Source organism: Nilaparvata lugens, chromosome 5, assembly GCF_014356525.2.
Source record: "Nilaparvata lugens isolate BPH chromosome 5, ASM1435652v1, whole genome shotgun sequence".
Taxonomy (NCBI): Eukaryota; Metazoa; Arthropoda; class Insecta; order Hemiptera; family Delphacidae; genus Nilaparvata; species Nilaparvata lugens.
The window spans coordinates 43,641,093-43,659,031 of NC_052508.1; the positions used below are offsets into that span (position 1 = coordinate 43,641,093).

General features: G+C 34.6%; 1 protein-coding gene across 1 annotated transcript in view; it reads left to right on the forward strand.

Annotated features, from left to right (window-relative positions):
* LOC111048917 (protein expanded) overlaps window positions 1–17,035 on the forward strand; it is a 103,066-nt gene extending 86,031 nt beyond the window's left edge. The window contains exons 9-15 of the mRNA XM_039429501.1: window positions 5,610–5,804; window positions 6,289–6,485; window positions 7,983–8,241; window positions 9,067–9,416; window positions 10,810–11,612; window positions 12,246–12,390; window positions 13,265–17,035. Coding sequence (XP_039285435.1) covers window positions 5,610–5,804; window positions 6,289–6,485; window positions 7,983–8,241; window positions 9,067–9,416; window positions 10,810–11,612; window positions 12,246–12,390; window positions 13,265–13,969 — 2,654 coding nt within the window. The 3' untranslated portion in view covers window positions 13,970–17,035. The remainder of the gene's footprint in view (window positions 1–5,609; window positions 5,805–6,288; window positions 6,486–7,982; window positions 8,242–9,066; window positions 9,417–10,809; window positions 11,613–12,245; window positions 12,391–13,264) is intronic.
* Window positions 17,036–17,939: the final 904 nt, after the last annotated feature.

Sequence of the window (17,939 nt, forward strand, 5' to 3'; positions counted from 1 at the left end):
TTTATGGTGGAAAATACATCATATCCTCGAATGGACTGGAGTACAAATTCAGTCCTAATCCAGCATTCGGTTAGAATAATAACATCAAAAGAAAAATTAATGTCGCACAATTGAATCATCAGCTCATCAAAATTTCTTCTGATACTCCTTATATTGAGACAGAAGATGCTCAAATCACAAGAACTCAATGCTGCACAAAGTTGTTGACTGTTGTTGATCACTTCATCGTTTATTTCTTCAAAATAATCAAGATCCTCGAAGCTGAGCAAATTTGATAAGTTGTTGTTACTCAGTCATTTATATAGATTATAAATAGAAGTGGTCCCAGTATAGATCCCTGTGGGACCCCGAAATTTATCATCTCACCACTTGAGAATTCCCCATTTTCAATGACATATTGTTGCCTGTTGCTGAGATAGGAGTCAATGAGATTTACTGCTGCCCTGTCAAGACCATAGTAAGATAGCTTATCACATAATTTTCCATGCTCTACTGTGTCAAATGCACGTGACAGATCAAAGGATCTTAGATTAACTTTTCTCTTTTGTTCCAAACTACTTATAATATCATGTACTAGATCCAACACATTGTCGCATGTACTCAAGTTTTTTCTGAATCCGTACTGATTTTTTGATAGTAATTTGCTATTTTCGAAGTATTCAGCTAGTTGCTTGTGGAGGAGCTTTTCAAATATCTTGGAAAATATCTGCACTATGCAAATGGGTCTGTAATTTTCTATTTTCGACTTGTCACCTTTCTTATGAGTAGGCATCATTTTAACTTTTTTTGGCCGTCAGGGAATATGCCATAGTCTATACATTTATTGAATAAGTGTGTCAATACTTCAGAGACCCTATTAGCAGCTAATTTCAAAATAAAAGAGTTTAAGCCATATACATCTAAGCAGTTACTGTTACCTATTCCATTAATAGCAGCAAATACCTCTTCAACTTTAACATGACTGAAGCTGAACTTCGTAACTGGTTGTGGTATTTTCTTGACATAATAGCTGGAATCAAAATTGCTCTTGGAATGGTTCCTATCTGCTTGTCCACTCTATCTATAAAAAATCTATTTTTGTCATTGATTGGCATATCACATTCAATTTTGGAAGATTTACTATTCCTACAAACATGTCTGTTAACTATTTCCCAAGCCGCTTTAGTTTTGTTTTTACTATCTGAAATAAATTTACTGTTAAATTCAATTTTGGCTTTTTTTATTGCTAATTTATATTGCTTTTTACTATTATTATACTCCTCTTTTATTGTGTCACTAAGGCAGTCTTTATACAAATAGAATAATTGTTCACACTTTATTTTTAACATTTGCAGTTCAGGTGTATACCATTTATTATAATCTCTAATCTGATATATCTTCCTTTTAACTAGCGGATAAGCCATATTAACCGCCCCCATAAACAAGCTTTGAAATTTTTGTATTTTATGACTAATATCATCAAGCTCATAGACTGAAATCCAGTTTAAGGATTCTAGATATGCCAGGAATAGGTTTGTCCTATCTGCACTAATTTGTCTTAGTAGTATTGTTTTTTTCTTTTTATCGATACAAGACTTTTTTTGAATTTTAACTTTTAGACTCAAGGCATAATGATCTGAAAAAATTGTATGTAATACTTTACTCTCCCATCGGCTGAAATGTAAATCAGTGGCAATGTTGTCTATACACGATCCTTGTGAATTAATATTATTAATGTTTGGTCTGGTTATTTCCTTAGTTGTAATAGACATATTAAAACTAGCCAACAAGGTACATAGTTCATCTCTGTTCTCTGATTCAACATTGAAATCGACATTAAAATCAGCTCCCAAAATAACATTACAATTAAAATTAAACAAATAACTCAAAATTTCATTAAGCACCTCTAGGAATTTTCTAAAATTGCTCGTTGAAACACTATATGGCCTATAAACAGATACAACAATAATATTCAATTCCGGTATTCTAATAGCGCATGCTTCACATATCATTTCCACTGACAAATCCCTTATTTTCCTGAATTCAAGCTCATTTCTCAAAAAGATAGCAGCCCCTCCATGAATTCTATTGTTTCTAACAAAATATGAACCTAACTTGAATCTATCAACACTTACATAGATTATATCATCCTTTTTCAGCCAATGCTCGCTCAACAATACAATTTCAGTATTATTCTCATGCAAAATAGTTTCCAGGTAATCAATTTTATTACCTAGTCCCTGAACATTCCAGGAGAGTAGATTCACATCAGAATCCTGATATCTCACGCTATCTAGAGGTTTAATACTACTTGCATGATAAATTGAAACATTAGAGTGATTCCTTACATTAGTTGAAAAATTAGCCAAATTATCATTTTTGTCACTGTTTACAAGTTTAAATCAAGAGATACATCTTTATCAGTTTCATAATTCAAATAGGCTTCCTCATGCTTCAGATCATAGGCGATGTTTCAGATCATCAGGGAAAATACCCTGCTCTAGTGAAGTATTAAGGAGATGCAATAAAGGGTCCAGTAATTCATTTTCACATTCTTTTAAAATTTTGCTTGAGACCCCATCCAATCCTACTGTTTTTTTGTTATTCAAATTTTTTATTATTCTTGACAACTCATCTCTTGATAATGTATGAAATTTAAATACCTTTTCAATTGGCTCAGCATTTAATGTAGTTGTATTATAAGTATTAGTGTTCAGTGACTTTTGGAGATTATATGCAACCTGTTGATAATATTTATTGAAAAAGTTACAATGTCTATACTATCATCCATATAATTTCCATGTTCATCGATTATCCTAGGGACATTAGTAACTGTATCTTTTTGAGCTGCTCTCCTATTTCTATTAATTACCTCCCAAACAGCAGAGTTAAAATTGGTACTAGTTGTTAATATTTCAGCTGTTTTCTTACACTTAGCTTTCCTCACTTCTTTTGCATAGTTTTTCTTTAGACATTTGTATTTGACCTCACTCGGAACATCCCTCACTAATTTAAATTCCTCATAAGCTTCCCTAACAATATTTCTTTGAGTAAGAATATCTTCAGTTATCCATTCATCTACTTTGTTTAATTTACTTTTTACTTTGACTTTTTTTATCGGACAGCATACACTAATGTGAAATCTTAGAGTATCAATGAATTGCTTATATTTGTAATTTAGGTTACAACTGTTATAAACACTACTCCAATTTTCTTGAAGCAGTTCCTGCTTCAAACAATTTATATTTCCTAGCTCATATTGCTGAATTTCTTTCACAAAAGTTTTTTTTCTGCTTGGATTCTGGCCCTGCAACTTAACATCTAAAATTTGATAGTTATGATCTGATAGATCTGAGCTACCTAACCTGACATTACAACCTTCTATATTTGTGAGGATATTATCAATAATTAATCAATTCTATGCTGCTTTGAAGTTTCTACCCTATCAGCTATTGCACAAAAAAGCTCTTCCCTTGAATGTTTTTTGCATATTAGATTTTATTCTGTCACGGGAATTACATATCAGTTATCAATCATTTATTTATTGTAATGGGCTTCCTGGGTGGTTACCTCTTGTAATGATCTCCACGTTGTTTGAGGTTCACCTCCGCCCGGGAGCAGGAAGGCCAATACAAAGAAAGAGTGGAATGAGTCCGGAGTAATCGGTCTGGGAGGTAGATATTCTCTCCTTTCAACTCGATTACACCGTCTTCATAGAACTCAAAAAAATATATATAAAGATAATATCCAATCACAAATGATGGAATGTGGTGTAACGTGGCGTTTGCGAATATATCAATAAGCTCAACACTTCCGGCTGACTCCCACAGCCAAGAATATAGTACTTTAACATTTAAAACAGTTGAATGGGGAACATTCAACCATGGTTGTGTACCGCTAGATTATCATCTGGGAAGTGGTTATTCATGAAAATACTTAAGTTCATACACCCTTGAATAAATAAATCCGGGCTTCTGATAGGTTGATCTAATTCAAAATGGCTTTCGTCACAATGACGTTTGCAAATAAAGAAAGTAGTTCCCAGATGTAGTGATTCAAAATCAGCAATTTACATAAATTTGAAACCGGGATATTTTTTATTACAAACAAAAGTCGAACCTCTTATCACTAGAACATACCGTATGAAGCTAGCTTCTCCCTTATCAGACATCATATTCACGTGGTGATTACAAGAATCACTGACCTACGATAACATTGGCACAAGCCATGTGATACAGTGATGTGAAGTGCGAGGAAATAAAAAATAATTACAATAAATAAATTTTAATTCTACGAAAGAAAATAAAGCAACAGCAAGGGAGGCTAATTTTGATAATAACGGTACAAAGATAAGCGCTTGACAGGTGATTGTCTGTTTATAACCACAATTCAACTATGTGGTATTTACAACCGGTGAGTAAACACAACTTCAATTTATCTATTTTATTGCATGTTGTCTTTCAATATTTTCTAATTCAACATCTTCAAGATATTTTATAAATTCAAATATGAAAAATAAAGAACATTCTTCTCGTCTTATTGACAGGTAAATAATTTATGAGGCTGTGCTCCTTTGACATATTTTAAAAACATGTTGACTAAATAAGGTTAGTTTTCTAATAATTCCTATTCATAACAATAATTTTATATGGAAAAGAGTGCACAATAAATTCATTATTATATATAAATGACATACAGGATAAGATACATAGTGAAACATTATAATAAGGTGAGATAATAGCAGTAGTTATATTAGCTAGGTCTTGTATTGTTTTACAAGAACTTCTCATGATAGAAATATTTCTATTTTCTATAATTTGATTTTCCTACAATTTATTTGTCAATTTTAGTTCCTTAAAAAGAAGGATATCGTGACATTATCTATGACCATTGTTATAATGTGAACATTACAATCAATTCCATATTTAATTTTCTTCGCAATGGATTTTCAAAACAATGCTTTAATCTTCCCATTAAGCCACGGTTTGTAACATTATGCAATGGGTTGTCGACCAATCACAATGCAGGATTATCCACAAAAACTTTTGATATCATCTCATCGAATCAATTACATAATCTATTCTAACCTATAAATCAGTAGTAATACCATTATCTTATTCAAATCTATTTCAATGTTTCAATAGATTATTATTATCTAAATAATATCTATTTTTAATATCTTTTAAATTTGAAAAGCAAAAATATTAGTTGGCAAGTGCTCTGCCAACACGCTCGCTACGCTCGCTCACTTGTGTCTTAACTCTACATCTAAATCGTGCTTCAAATACCCCTATTATTAAACAGCTGTTATATTAGCATGAGGTTCTATCTTAAAAATTCCTTCAAATTATCAACACTATTATTTATTTTTCATTTGTGGATAAATAATAACAAAACATAAAAATATGATCGGGAAAGAACAACAGGCATGGCCTAAAACTATTCTATTCCCAAATATTGATAATGAATAACTAATTGAAATAAATTATTTCATCATTATTCATTATAAGTGTTATAAGTAAATTTGAGGCTATCTCTCTTCTACATAACCCACAAAATATAGCATTGAAAGATTTTCAATGAAAGCATAATATATTTTGTAATTTTAAATAACGGTTTGTTCTGCACAGATGATCTGGACTTGGAAGTAATGATCAATTCGCCTCCAGCAGTGGCGTCAGTCGAGTCCCTGCCACACGCTTGTGATGCGCAGAGAACGTCAGAAAGATCAGCTACTTGCGACCACTTCTCCCATCTGTCACATTCCCTCACTCACACACTCTCGCATCCACATTCCTGTCCTCAAACTGATCTTCCTTCTCAAGGTGAGTAACTATCTGCCTCACTAATCAATTGAAGGGCATTGAAATATTGAACACTGTTATCAAAGATTTAGAATTTATCCATAATGAAATAAAAACACTAGATTTTGTTGTTTCTGCTTATGTTAGTAGGAAAGACAGCATTTTGTGTTTTAAATGAAAAGACTAAAAAATTGAACTGTCAAAAACACAGATTTTATTAAAAGTAGGTGGACCAGTCTCGGTTGTTACACCATTATCAAACTCTGTTTAACTAAAACTAAATAATACAAAAGCATAAGAATTTATACTAGTAGTCGAGTACCGCTATTGGTCAAGGACATGAACCATTTGTGTTTTTTATCTTGAAACAAAAAACACAAAGGTGTTCATAGTGGATCCATATTCATTGTAGCCCAATAATGTTCAATATCACTTTTCACTTTTGATTCGAGTATTGAGGTACAATCTATCAAGTGAAATTCACAAGCTTTTGCAATTTTTGCAGATGTTAGCCATACGAACAGCGGCGGCGGTGGTGGTGGTGGTGGTGGTGGTGGCGCTAGTGGCAGTGCGCTGACCGTCAACTCGATGAAGACGAGGTCGTCTCTGATTGGTGGAGCTACCACTCCGGCCACCACTGACGGCAGCCAATGCTCCAGCTCCTGTTCAACCGTTGTTGTCGCCAGCTGTGCGCCCGAACCTGTACGTTCAACAATATAAATACTAATCCGTAGCTGATATATGTCGCTTTGTAGCAGTAAAATCACTCGACTGAACAATGAATGAATAATCAATTTATTTCCACCACAAAAAACAATTATAGATTTCATAAACATTCTTTTCGGAAATTAACTGACCACTACATACAGCGTGGCCAGTGTGCCACTATCCAGTTAAGTAAACACAACATATTTTGAATCTACTCCACATTACTGTTTCATAACATACTGCCTGGAGCGCAACGCAATGAAATAGGAAATAAAACTATAAAACAAACTAAACAACTCACAATATCACTTATATAAATCAATTGAATCACTAATATGAATTCAAGTGTGTAGCTGTGGATGATATCCACAAGTGCCTTGAGGCAAACGCACACAGCAAAAGACAGACGGAGAAAAAAATCAAACGTCTGCATGCAGACGTGAGCAGACATATATACAGACGTCTGTGTGTGTTTTAAGATGCAGGGAGGAAGTTGTTCTCCGTCTGTCTGCATCCGTCCGACTGTTGCTGTGTGTGTATGACTTCAGGCTCAAACAAAATTCAACTCAACATTGAGCGCAGACAAACTCAGCAATATTCATCTAAAACTTCAGCTGATATAATTAAAAAGTAGTTGAAAATTTTTCGCAAATCACCCTCTGACTGATATTAAACTGACAGCAAAACTGATATTAAGTATCATGAGGTGTTACTATATTTACTATATTACAAAATTTAATTTGAATTTTCGTTTAATAATAATAATAATTATTAATTCATTAGAATTTGAAAGATTGCAATATCTCAGTAATTTCCATCCATAAAAATCAGATGTAGCCAATAGCAAGCCAGCAAACATGTTGGCCAACTTCAGAAAAGTAGCCTACAGCTACAAGAGTTGACCATGTTCAGATTTGACCGACGGAATTTTGATCAATCCCGAGGTTGGTGGAACAGTTGTATGTTTGAACGAGTGATCAAATTTTGACTATGGTCTAATTGACCATGGCTAGGCTATATTTGATCAAGGTTGGTGAAACGGGGCATTAGTGTTTGTGATCTTCTCGTATATTCATAAATGTATAATTTTTCATATTCTTAACCATTGCAAAAATGTATTTACAATATTTATAAAAAAATGCCAAATACCTTTATAGATGGCCATAGGAAAATAAAAATTAAATATAGAATTTCCGGTTCTATTTGTGGTAAAATTGTAGTTGTATGCGATCTAGTTAAGAGAGTAATTCTGAACCTCACTGCTTGCACACAAGGCTCTCTTCTAATAGCTGTAGTTCAGAAAGACAAATAATTAGTTTTGTGTATCGCATAATTTTTCTCATAATGTATAGTTCATCTTGCTCGTTCACGATCCATTTTACGTTGTTAGATTATTTTTACTTTGCAATAAATTGAAAATTTCAAATTTGCATTCCAGTTGATAAAATGTTTTATTATTTTGTGGAAAACAATATTGATTGTATGTTTTAGAGGGAAGAACGGAACGGCATGACTGAGAGGCGAGGCAGTACAACATCGAGTCTGGAATTGGAGCTGGGATTCAGTCACACGGCTCAGAACTCTGTGATCTCGGATTCGACGTCGACCTGCCTGGAGTTAGACTACTCGGTGCAGTCGGCGCACACCAGTTCGGGCGTCTACACCCTCCGCAGCAGTACGCACGCCACCAACACAGACACAGTGGCCTGCTCGTCCGAGACCAGTGGCATTGGTGTCGACGAAAGCGATGGTAACCAACATGCTATGCTCTCATTCTATTAATTTTTGTAGCATTCTCACTGGCTTCATGCTGGTCTTTCCTATCAAGTAATTACAAATCGGAAATGGAATGAATTGTCTCGTTAATCAGCTTCTTGGTGCCTTATTGAACTATTTTTTTTTCTATTTTCAATCCATGATTCACAAATAATTATCACTGCATCTGATTATATTATCTCTTATTTGGATGTTGTGTATGATACACGATTATTGGATGGCAAGTTTATGGGATAGTTTAGCATCTATTGAATAATAATTGCGAAAAAATACAACTCTTCATGAAAATAATATTTACTATTCTATCTAGTATGTATCTATAGTTAATATTTAATTGGAAATTCTCTGGACAGTTTTATGTTGATGGGCGAGGTATTACAAATAAAACGAATATATTTATACGAATTCTCTTTTCGTAGTTCGTTGTTGTATTTAAATGATTGTACTATAATCTTTTGAGGTTCTATTTCATATTTGACATTCAAAATAATAATCCAGATAATAATTTGTTTTTTCACCTGATTTTAAAAAAATTGATGAAATGTTAAAGCTTTAGTCTTATATCTTTAATTTATTTTTTTATTATTCATCTAGATCCTATTTATTTATTAATTCATTTCATCGTGTAAAACTGTGAAAATCTCGATAGGCTGTAACAGTCTATTTAACAGTTTGAACTGAAGAATTCAAGAACAAATAAATGAATTACTGCTTAAATTATATCATTCATATGTAATTTGTCATAAGTTTTTAGATGACTAATCACATCTGTCATTATTTTAATAATTTGAACTTGCAGGTCACAGAACGAGAAGTGGCTCGCTGGTGAGTGCGTCGGGCAGCTTCCACGGGGACGGGAGCGACCCGTCGGACGCGGGTCGGGGGACACTGCTGACCGCAGAAGAGCTCTCCGACCTGATTGTGGGTCGCAGCCCGAAGCCGCGACGGGGCGTGTACCCGTCACGGGCCACAGTCAGCTCCACCCTCGACTCTGACTCCGACTATGTCACCCTGCCGCCTCCGCCCCTCCCGCCCCCGCGCTCCGACTCCGAGGCCCTCAGTCGCAGCTACAGCACCCTGGACTCCGAACCCCCGCAGTCCCATCTGTCGCCCTTGTATCATGAGGACAGTTTGATTAATTCGCGCAAGGTAAATTACTAAATCATTCATTCTCCGCACATTAACTAGTTCCAAGAACTTATAGAATAGAAAAACGTTTTTTGAGACAAAAAACTACCTTAAGAAAACCTTGAAGAAATTGCTAAACCATAAACAAACAATGTATAATGTAATAGGTATTTTAAAATATGTATATTCCGTATGCACCATTACACTAATTAATCTTTTTTTGAGCTATCCAATAGTTTAATGAATATAATTTTATTGTAAGCTTCCGAATGCAATTATTATAGTGTTTTCTTCCTCTTTGTAAACATCTGAGTATGCAACTCTGGTTTGCACACAGGCATTTGCCTAGTCAAACCATTTTCTAAAAAATTATTTGGCTTAGTGTATTCATGAGATTGTTTTTTTTTTTTTTGTATTGAAACTGAGTACATAAGATTATTTTGGAAATAGATATTTTTTTTCGAAAATAAGTAAATGTAAATAATGCTATAGAATTGAAAATGTCAAGATATCCATATCCATGATAGCTTATGTGCAATTAAGTTTACTTCGTGACGAATTATTTTGTAAGTTAGAAGAATTTTACCTCAGCAAAGGTTATTAAAAAAACCTAACCTTTTTAGGGTATCCTAGAATAGGATTCAGTTTTTCTTAATATCTTGACTGTATGTAGATTCTTTACTTGATACGAAATTCTTATTGGATTCACAAAGATAATAAAAACATGGTTATCCCTACAATATAAAATAGACATGCAACTCACATTTCTGTTATAACATGGTTCCTAATCTCCTAATATACTTAGGGCCACTTTCTCTAAAAAAGTTCAACTGAAATTCTAGTTTAAACCTCCAGATGACTCAATTGAAACACATTATAATTAATACGAACATTTATTGATTATGGGTTTAATCAATGGGCCTTAGCAGTGACCGACTGTTTAAAATGCCCATCCGACAACTGTAGTATAATAATACTATATTATTTGATTTGTAATCTGAAGATTGATGATTTGGTATGAAAAATAATATGGACATAATTAATAATATTTGGACGATTTGAGACAAAATTGAGAAATAGAATAACTTTTGGGCAATGGCCTGTTTTTTCTTTTCTGACTATTGTATTGTTTGCTTCATCCAATAAATAGATGATTCTGAAACAAAAAAGTAACTTATACTGTATTTTTAGGGATGATGAAACAAATTTTCATGTTTTTTAGAAGTAGAAGTTTAAAGAAATAGACGTTTTGGGCAATATCCAGTTTCCTTTTCTGGCTATTGTATTATTTGCTCTATCCAATAAATAGATAATTGATTTATGTTTAGCTGCCTTTGTTAAAAACCTGAAACAAGAAAGTAACTTATACTTCTTCTAGAGATGATGAGACTGATTTTTATGTATTTGTGTGAAGGTAATGGAGGAGCAGATGCTACAGCAGCAGATTCAATTCCAGCACCTGGCCTCGCCGTACTCGCCACAACTCGTGTTACCAAAGGCACAGTCCTTCCTGGACCACATCCTCGTCAACTCCGCCCCGGCCAGCATCCCCCTCCACCTTCCACCGGACACCAGACACCACGCTCTGCTGCCGTCGGCCTACTCGCACCTACCTGAACACCGCAAGTACCCCGTCGACCCCGCCTCCAGGATGAAAGCAGCTGCTAACACAACCCAAAACCTCATTCCCATTGTTACGAGTAACAACTATCTGGATGTGAGAGGTAGTGGTGCGGCCTTCCTGCAACACTATCACCAGAAGTTCCCCCCTCCGCCGCATCCTCGGCAACCGCCGCCTCCACCGCCTCCGCCGCCCCCCAGACCGACCCTGGCGACGGTCTACACCAGTCAGGTGACCAGCGGTCAGATTGAACAGTTCAAACAGCAGTTGTACTCGGACGTGGACTACGTTATCTACCCGATGCAGGACCCGGCCATCAGCAAACAGGAGTACATGGACTCTAAGCTGGCTCTGGGCCACTACCAGCACCCCCCGCCCCCGCCCTACCCGCACAAGTCGCGCCTGCTCTACCGGTCGACTCCGAACGTGGCCGCCTACCTGCCCCTCCCCACCCCCACTACCACCCCCATCCATCACTACGCCTCCAACCAGAACCTCACCACCGCCGACTCACTCTCCTTCGTTTCCACTCATCACCCTTCTTCGCCCTACTCTGCCGCTGCCTCCTATTCTTCATCATCAACGCATAGTCTCAGGTAATTCACATTCTAATTCAAATCCGCTTCATTCTAAACCTATAATAATAATACCTATTTCAGTAATTTTTTCACTAAACGAGTAGGTCTATTCTTATTCCAGAACAATATGAAAATTATTATGCTGATTATAATGATGTTAATGAGTGACAATAGCCTATATTATAGATGACATTGTCATAATATTGTCATTACAGAGCTAAGCTAACAAAGCACAGCTACACTAATATAACATAGACGTAATATCATATGCCTACCATCATTCTATTTGCAGGATAAATAATATTCTAGCTTGGAGTTGAAAAATTATGGAGTTGAAAATTATTAAATGTAACTATGTGTTTCTTGAAATGCAATTTTTCATTAGCTACTAGTGGGATTATATCGTATCATTTTAGGTATAAGGTTCCACTGTTGAAGTTGAGATGAAATTCTAAACTTAGAGCTCAACATAAGATTCAACTTTTAGGTTTCCAACCAGGTGCTTATTCTCATAAAAGCCACTTATAGATATGTTAGATTGAATTTGTACAAATTTAATTTTCCGGACTTTGAATAATCAAGCTTTTTGTTTAATTTCCCCAAAAACGTATTAAATTTTTATTCTGAAATGGTTGATTTTCCATTTTGCAGGTATGATCCTCTTACCCTCCAGATGATGCCTTCAGTATTAAGTAGTGGTTTCACGAGAACACAGTCTGATGACAACATTCTCAACTGTGTTTACGATAAACCAAAATTCAGGCGTCCTCCTCCACCTCCGCCTTATGAACTGCAGGTAATGCTTACTACTCACTCCCTATTGCTTATAACTTCTTATCACTTGCGATTATTTTTCCTGATATTTTTGAACAGCAAGTTGGTATTTCAATTTGGGGATAAACACGCTGATATAATTATATAAGCAGTTTTAACCGAAAGAATAATTTTTATATCTCTATCACCTAACAATACATCACATTCTTTAAAATTCAGTATGATGAATGTTTTTTACAAAGAAAAATCATCGGATTTCATCTAATGCTATTGATTCATCATCTTGAATTGGTGAACTGAAACTTTGTAAACCAAATCTAAATCAGAATTGTCATTCCCCTTACTTGATACAGCACAATATAACATAATGATAATTCAAACTACATTTCATCTTCATAACGTTCCGTTCAATAATTGTCTAGTTCATACCTAGTAGAATTCCTTAAATATTTAGCTATATTGTTATTTGTTATGAAATGGTCTAGGAGTCATTCATTCGATCTTTCTGTGATGCTCACATCATCTCATAAGTCATATTTTGTGATCTTAATGATTAACGTAATTTATTTGGTGAAATCTAGAAATTCTAGTTTAGATTAATTGGGAACATAGCTAACTACTTGAAGGTGGTTGCAAGAAAAAGTAAACTAATAATGGTAGTAAAGTAAATTTATATGGATTTTTTTGGTGGGGAGTCCCTTGCGGGAAGGCCCCACCTCGCCTGAATATATAATTAAAACCGTCAATGGGCCTTACGACTGTCATACTTCAGCCGGGACCGACAATTTGTGTCCATCCGATAAGACGAAAGTGACCTGGTTTAAAAACTTTTGGTAATGAGGGAGAAATGACCAAATAATGATTAGCAAACTAATAATGGTGATTTAATTTGACAGAACCAATATGTGTGTGAAGCGGAAGAGCTGAGGAAGACGCTTCTGCCTCCGACGCCTGTGCGGCACACGTCATCCCTGTCTTCAGCTGCAGCTGCAGTTCACAGCAAGCCTGTTTTTCCGCCGTCTTTATCGAAGACAGTGCTGGAAGAACAACGCAAACTCAACAACGGCAATGTGGCAAAGGGAATAGGAGCGGGAGCGGCAGCGGGAGCGGATGGATTGCTCGACATCAGCACCCTTCGTGAGAAAAGTAAAAACCTGGATCTGCCGCTGATATCGGCACTGTGCAACGACAAATCACTGCTCAAACAGACCAACGCCTTCGTCATGCCCAAACACCCTTCCGCCTCCACCGCCTCCACCTCCACCCCCCGCGACGACCGCCCCAAGTCGTGGCACGTCAAATCCCCCAAGAAATGCTCATCGGAGGCGGCAGCCATCGTGTCCACGGAAAGTGTCGGCACCTCCACCGATCCTTCGCCCAAAAAGAACACTCTGTTCGCCTCCTTCCTGTCGGCCAAATCGTCCCCCTCCTCCGTTCCTGCAGTTCCTCTCAAGTACGCCACCACCTCCAATAGCAAACTCAAGTACCCCGTCTCTGGGTTGTCGACCAATCAGATTGTCAAGTCCAGTCGAAAAACAGCCACTAGTTGTCATACTCATCCATCCGATTCCAAACACCATGCACACACCAAACTATCCTGATACAATTTTTCCCTTCTAGCGAGGAATAGTTTTTAATTCAATGTTTAGACTTATTATATGAATATAATCGTGAGGATTCGTATGAGGTACAAATTAACGAGTAAGTTATGATGAATCTCCTTGAACAATTATTTGATAATATTTGACCAATATTCATTGGTCAATTATTAATGAACTGTTATCTTAGATCATTCAATTTGCCGTATAAGCTCTTGCAGGCTTTGTCTGATCGCTTGTATCTCATACATACTTCTATTAAAGTCTTAACGCACTCATTTCAAGAAAGTTTCACTTGAGGTATTTATTTCGCTTCCTCATTTCTTCTACTTAACGTTGAAAACTTTAAGAAGAATGATAATAATGAAGAATGAATCGTTAATCCTTACTCAGCTTCAAATTCTTCAGTCGATAAGAATTTTTAACAGTAATTCCGACATCAAAGAAGACAGGTACTTGTTACGTGCCTGTAGGGGTAACGGAAATTACTTTTACATCAATTAGGCGAATTAAAATCAGAGGGATGCTTTATTATGATTCTTTTGTTGTCTGTTTTAAAACTAATTCACTTGAAAACATGTGTTTTAACATGTTTCAGTTCATTTGAGAATAATAATTATTAGTGTTGAGAAACTCTATGTACAAGAGCATAATAATTATCTAGCGTTTGTTAAGATAACTGAACACTGAAATATTCTATTTTAGAATTGACAAAAGATTGGTCTTCCATTCCAAGCTAATGATGTGCCTTGCTTTAATTTTAAATAATTTTATACAAACTTTTCTAATCTTTATATTGAGGATATCATCTTTAGAGATTTGAGTGCACTGGAACTCGCATTATCCATATTATTTCTTATCCAAGGTACCTTGGATAACCTTACCTTATTTGTCATCTACATTCCACTTCATGAAGTTATCTCATTTTCTCTCGTACCGTGATTAACTTTTATAGCCGTACTTCACTTTTAAACATTAAGGGAGTTGCTCAATGATCGTTAATAATATGATTCTCTTATAAATTCTGTAACTCTAAATACTTTTCAACCTATTAAAACTACAGAAGTGCCAAATGCATGAAGAAACATTCTACATTGCCATATTAATAAAGAAAACTCAAATAATTATGGTAACGGTGCTATATTTATGGGATGAAAAATCAAATATCAAAGATAGGCAAAATATTTATAGCAAAAATAATTTTAATTAATCAGAAGTTGCATTAGCTCTTACTGCAACTTCGTATCATGGGATTATTTAAAAAAAGTTAGATTGATTGGAAATCTGCTATTATCAATGGTGCTAAGCCGTTAAATTCTTGTGAGAAGAAATAATTTGAAAACAATATGTTTCACTTTATCATAAAGTGGTGCTCATTCAAAATTATACTTATTGTACAACACAACTGTTAACTTTTTTACGCTCAATTAGATAAGATAGTTAAGATAATTTTGTAGATTGTGTTAATTTCAACCCTTCAAACACATCTTGGAATTCAATTAGAAAATTCCCTGTATCTATCTATTTCTGACTTGGAAATTGTATTTTTAAAATACTTGTAGACTCTCAAGTCTATATTAAAAAGTGTTAGTGTAGATAATTTACCCATCAGTGACTTGTTTTGTGTTTACCACTATAACAATATTGATTGGGCTTCTTTAATTTATTTATAAGTTGAATATTGACAAAAATTCAAAATGTTTCGAGTAGTTGTACTGGTCTTATTCTTGTACAAAAACGCTCAAAATAACATTATTTTATATTAATATTGTTTATTTGGAAATTTTCACTAATGTGAAAATTTCTTTGTCAACTCAGGGTGCCATTAATATATTATATACTGTACTTTTTAAATAGATATTAATATTATACATAATACATAAAAGGAAATATGTTTCTGTTAAACCATAATATGAGTAGTTGTTATATTATATGAACTACTTTGGTGTATTTAGATGTTTAATTTGCTAGTTTATTTATCAAGAAGTTTGGAAGTAAGCTCTGTTTCCTACAAAGTGAGCATAGTATAAATATAAAATATATACATAGATTGATATCATAAGTTGTACATTTCTGTCTTATCGTAATTAATGTAAAATAATTTTGATGCCATTTTGTTAGAGAACAGAGCATACAGAAGTGGAAGTGCAATTTTATTTATCACTTTATTGTGTTGTAGGGTAATTTGCTCAAGAATTTTCAATTACATTTATCTCTTGATTCACTATTGTACATTTTTGTAATGAGATTTATGTCAGAAGAGGACAGAAATTACTATTGAAGCGATTTTTTTAGGATTTCTTATTAGATTTTCTAGTATATTTTTAATTGCAGATAAAAATAATTATTCGTTTTGAATCGAATTTAGTTGCGAATGAATCATCTTTCATGATCTATACCTTCACATACAAATCTTATTGCTGGTTAAAAAATGCATATTCTATCCATCAAATTCCAGTGATGCAATCACAAAATTGTAAATAAAAATATAATCACATTATCAGACCAAATCTAAACATCACCGTAGTTATGTAATAGGTCAGCCAATCTTTGTTGTTTTCTAGAACCTTCAAAATGCTTATTCAAGAAAAATGTCTGCCATAAAATATAATAACTATTTATCTTGCAAACACCGGAAACCAATACATATTTAAAAGGCTGTGAAGGTTATCTACAACTAGATAGCAAACTCACTTCTAGCCCTATAATTTACTACAATTCAATTATAATCAATCACGTAACATGGTCCATTATTATTCCATTGCAGTGTATGATAAACAGTCATCTTCATTCTTTATAGTGCATTTCATGCAAACAAATCCATAATGTAATACTGGTATCTTCAGATTTTTTAAGCACTCTTCCTCTGCAAACTCAAAAGTAATAAATATTATAGTTTTAAACAATTTAGTAGTAATATCATGCCAAGTTATCAAATGATTTATTACAAATGAAATCGAATTTGAGATAGATTCTTGTGTATATAAATAGTAAACAAAATTCGCATATCATGATTTCTAGTGTCATCTTAATAGAATGAATGGTTGAATAAACGATGATACAATAGAGTTCTCAGTATTTCCATCATATCCTTATTCAGTCAACCTATTAATATTATACAAAAATATTTTTTCATTGTCTATGAGATGAAGAACCGCTTGTGGAAGGGTTCGCTATTCAAATTAAAGATTATTAGTAGTCGATTGAGACTGAGAAACATCATAATCACAAGCTGCTCGTCTAGAATAAACTGGATGTCTATATTATGTTTGTGAGAAGCTGATCAAAACGCTGTTATATGCTGATGACGTAGTTTTGATGTCTAGGCCCGGTTGCACAAAAGCCGGTTAAATTTTAATCGTGATTTAATAATAATAATACTAATGAGGGTGATGCCCACATAAGCTCTTGGACTTGTAGTGGGTAATGAGTGAGAGGGATGATCGTCTCCTCCGAATGACGGGGTAGCCGTATCTACTGTGACTGTGCTGTGGTCAAATACATATGCCCCGGTCGAGTTTCGAACTCGGGTTCTCTTGATTATTAGACCGGTGAGTTATCACTTACTCCAACGAGCCTCTCGGTTCTCTGATTGATTCTCGTGATATTATTCACGATTAAAATTCAACCGGCTTTTCTACAACGGAAACTGACAATATTATAATAGACAGCTTCATTCGATGATAAATAAAAAATTTCATTTCCATTAATATGCAAACAATCAATCCAATCAATAAAATGTATATAATATTCAAAAATACAATATATGAAATTTACTACAAATATAAATAAATTTAATTTTTCGGAAGTTGACCTACATTGGGAAACAAACCCATGTACTAGAGCAGGTGGTGAACAAAAATAGCTGAAGAAATATTTTGGTTTGGCTGGGAAAGATTGGGATGAGGTTCAAAATAATGTAAGTTTGGATGTAAGTCCAAATACATGCCCATAGTCACCCGCAATCAATAAG